Source organism: Mus caroli, chromosome X (assembly GCF_900094665.2).
Source record: "Mus caroli chromosome X, CAROLI_EIJ_v1.1, whole genome shotgun sequence".
NCBI classification, from domain to species: domain Eukaryota; kingdom Metazoa; phylum Chordata; class Mammalia; order Rodentia; family Muridae; genus Mus; species Mus caroli.
In genome coordinates this window covers 54348639-54351018 of record NC_034589.1, presented here as the reverse complement: position 1 = coordinate 54351018, position 2380 = coordinate 54348639, and the positions used below count along the sequence as shown (strand labels likewise).

Below are 2380 nucleotides of genomic sequence, written 5' to 3'. Positions count from 1 at the left end.
CACTGGAGTACCTTCTTCCCTCAGAGCTGGGTGGTGATTCCTGGTCTTCAAAGTCTCAGGATACCCTTTCATCTGAGCAGGAACACTTACAACCATCATCTACCTTCACAGATTAGTACTCACAGAAATACCTGTGGTTTCCGACAGCCCACAAAATGCCTCCACGCAAAGCATTTATACATGACAGATGTCATGTGGAATCCCATCTCCTCAGTCCTTTTGAAAGCTGTTTTCCACACGACTACATATCCATCACTGATATTTTTTTTTAATTTCCACTGCTATTAAAATGCCCTCCAAAGAACAAACACTGCTGAGGAAAGGAGTCAGTATAGTTTATTAAGCTTTAATTTCTCACGCATTCTTGAGTAAGTCAAGTAAGTGAGGTGCACACCTTAAGTTTCACAATGCAGACTAAGAGAACAGGAATTCCAGTATTAACCATATGTTTCCACCTTTCTTGACATACTGATACTATGTAACTACTCTCCCATTTCTAAGGAAAATTCAGTCACAGTGCTATCTGATCTTCCTCTAGGTCTCAAAGCTGAGAATGTTCTCAATTTGCTTTTAACAGCAGCAAGGTTCTTATTCTGAAACCCAGCAATCAGTAACAACTGTGTGGGCAGTACAATGAATGAATCTAGTAGACTCTAAAGCCAATAAACCTTTTAAAGAGAAATATCTGAAACAGTACGGAAAGGAAAAAGAAACTAAATCTCTGCTGTTTGGAGGCTTGATTGCTCTCTTTAAACATGGTATAAAGAACCAGCCTAATTACTCAGAGTGGGAGACACCGCTGGGCTTGTCCCCAGAACCTGAATTGTCCACAGCAGTAGAAATGGCTGTGGAGGCAAGTAGAGCTCGGGCTCTCTCCTCTTCATCTTCCAGAGCTTCCTTATACAAAGCGGCGAAGGAAGCGGGGTTACTCCCAGCAACCTTGCAGAAAAACTGCAGGACTTTCATTTTGCTTGTTTCAGCTTGGGCCCTTGGACCCCACAGGAACTCATAACTTGGAGGATCACTGTAGGGTACAGGCTGGTATACCAGGTAATTCTCTAACACCAAATCTTCAGTGATGAACTTTCTGGGATTCCCGCAGATAAAATCATGTTGGTCAGGATACACACCAACAATATTCAGCACCTCCCAGATCTTCTTCTCAGAGGCACGGTTGCCTTCCATGAAGATTATACCAAGGACAAGCACCAGGAGGCCGGTCTTGGGTATCCCCTCTTCATTGCTGATCCGCCCATCATAGGTGAGGTCAAGGACTTTCACGAGCAGGTAGGTGTGGTTCAGGGCATCCACTTCCTTTACTTCAATGCCACAGACCACTTCCAAGCATTCACAGGCATGCTTGAAGATCAATGAATAGTAGCCCTTGTGCTTCTTCCCAACACTCTTCAGAATTTCTGCTTCTGTGACAGGCTCATTTGTTATATACTTGGAGCTCAGAAACTTCACCAAATCAATAACCTTCTTCTGAAACTTACTGTTGAGCAATAACTTGGTGCGGAGGCAGGCCTTTGAGGTACTCTGACCTCCCTCTGCTTCACCACCAGAACCCTCACTTGCTTTGCTTGATGCAGAAGCTTGGCTGGAAGCAGACGATGAGGCAGTTTCCTGGGAACTCTCTGCAGCAGCTACCTTCTCCCAGGTGCCTACCTCTTCAGCTGCAGGAACCTCCTCCTCTAGCTGGTCCTCAAAGCCTTGATCATGCCTCTGAATGTGTGACATGGTAATTTGTTTTCCAATAATTGGCTGGAGAAAGTTGATGGAGAGTGGCCTAAGGGTGAGAGAAAAAAAATGTGAAGATTTTGTAACCTGTCAGCATTGACAAAGGCTTTTTCAATATTTACCTTAGATAGTTCTTTTAGGTCTCATGGGCCTGCATCCTATGAACTCTCTTGTGCTCTATGGTTTCTGTATATTACTTAGTTCACTAACCATGCCCTTTGTACCTATAGCTTCCATATGAGCAATTCATGGGAGAAGCTCACTCAGGTCATAGATCACATGCACAGACTTGGGTCCTATCCCCAGGGCTAACTTCTGGATAGAAGTAGATTTTGCAAGATCCACACAATTATGGCACAAATGGGCCCTCATAGCACAAATTAGGAACTAGACTCCATCTGTTTCTATAAAAGGGACCCTCCTTCTATCCTCTAAATGACTCTTGAAAGGCCTGAGACACTGTGTCTCTTTGATAAACAGTTAATCCTTTGACACTGTAGTGGGTAATACTAGCACAACAAATCAGTAAACCAGAAAGTAGGGTCTCCCAGGGCAGGAGCAGCAAATCTCTAGTGGTATGGGAATCCCATGTATCTTATTCAGGGTTCTCACACTGGCTAACATAACTTAGATATAGCCA

General features: G+C 43.9%; 1 protein-coding gene across 1 annotated transcript in view; it reads right to left on the bottom strand.

Annotated features, from left to right (window-relative positions):
- Positions 1-324: 324 nt before the first annotated feature.
- Positions 325-2380, bottom strand: part of LOC110287150 (putative MAGE domain-containing protein MAGEA13P) — a 6370-nt gene continuing 4314 nt past the window's right edge. Inside the window, exon 3 of the mRNA XM_021153799.1 lies at positions 325-1789. Coding sequence (XP_021009458.1) covers positions 778-1740 — 963 coding nt within the window. The 5' untranslated portion in view covers positions 1741-1789 and the 3' untranslated portion in view covers positions 325-777. The remainder of the gene's footprint in view (positions 1790-2380) is intronic.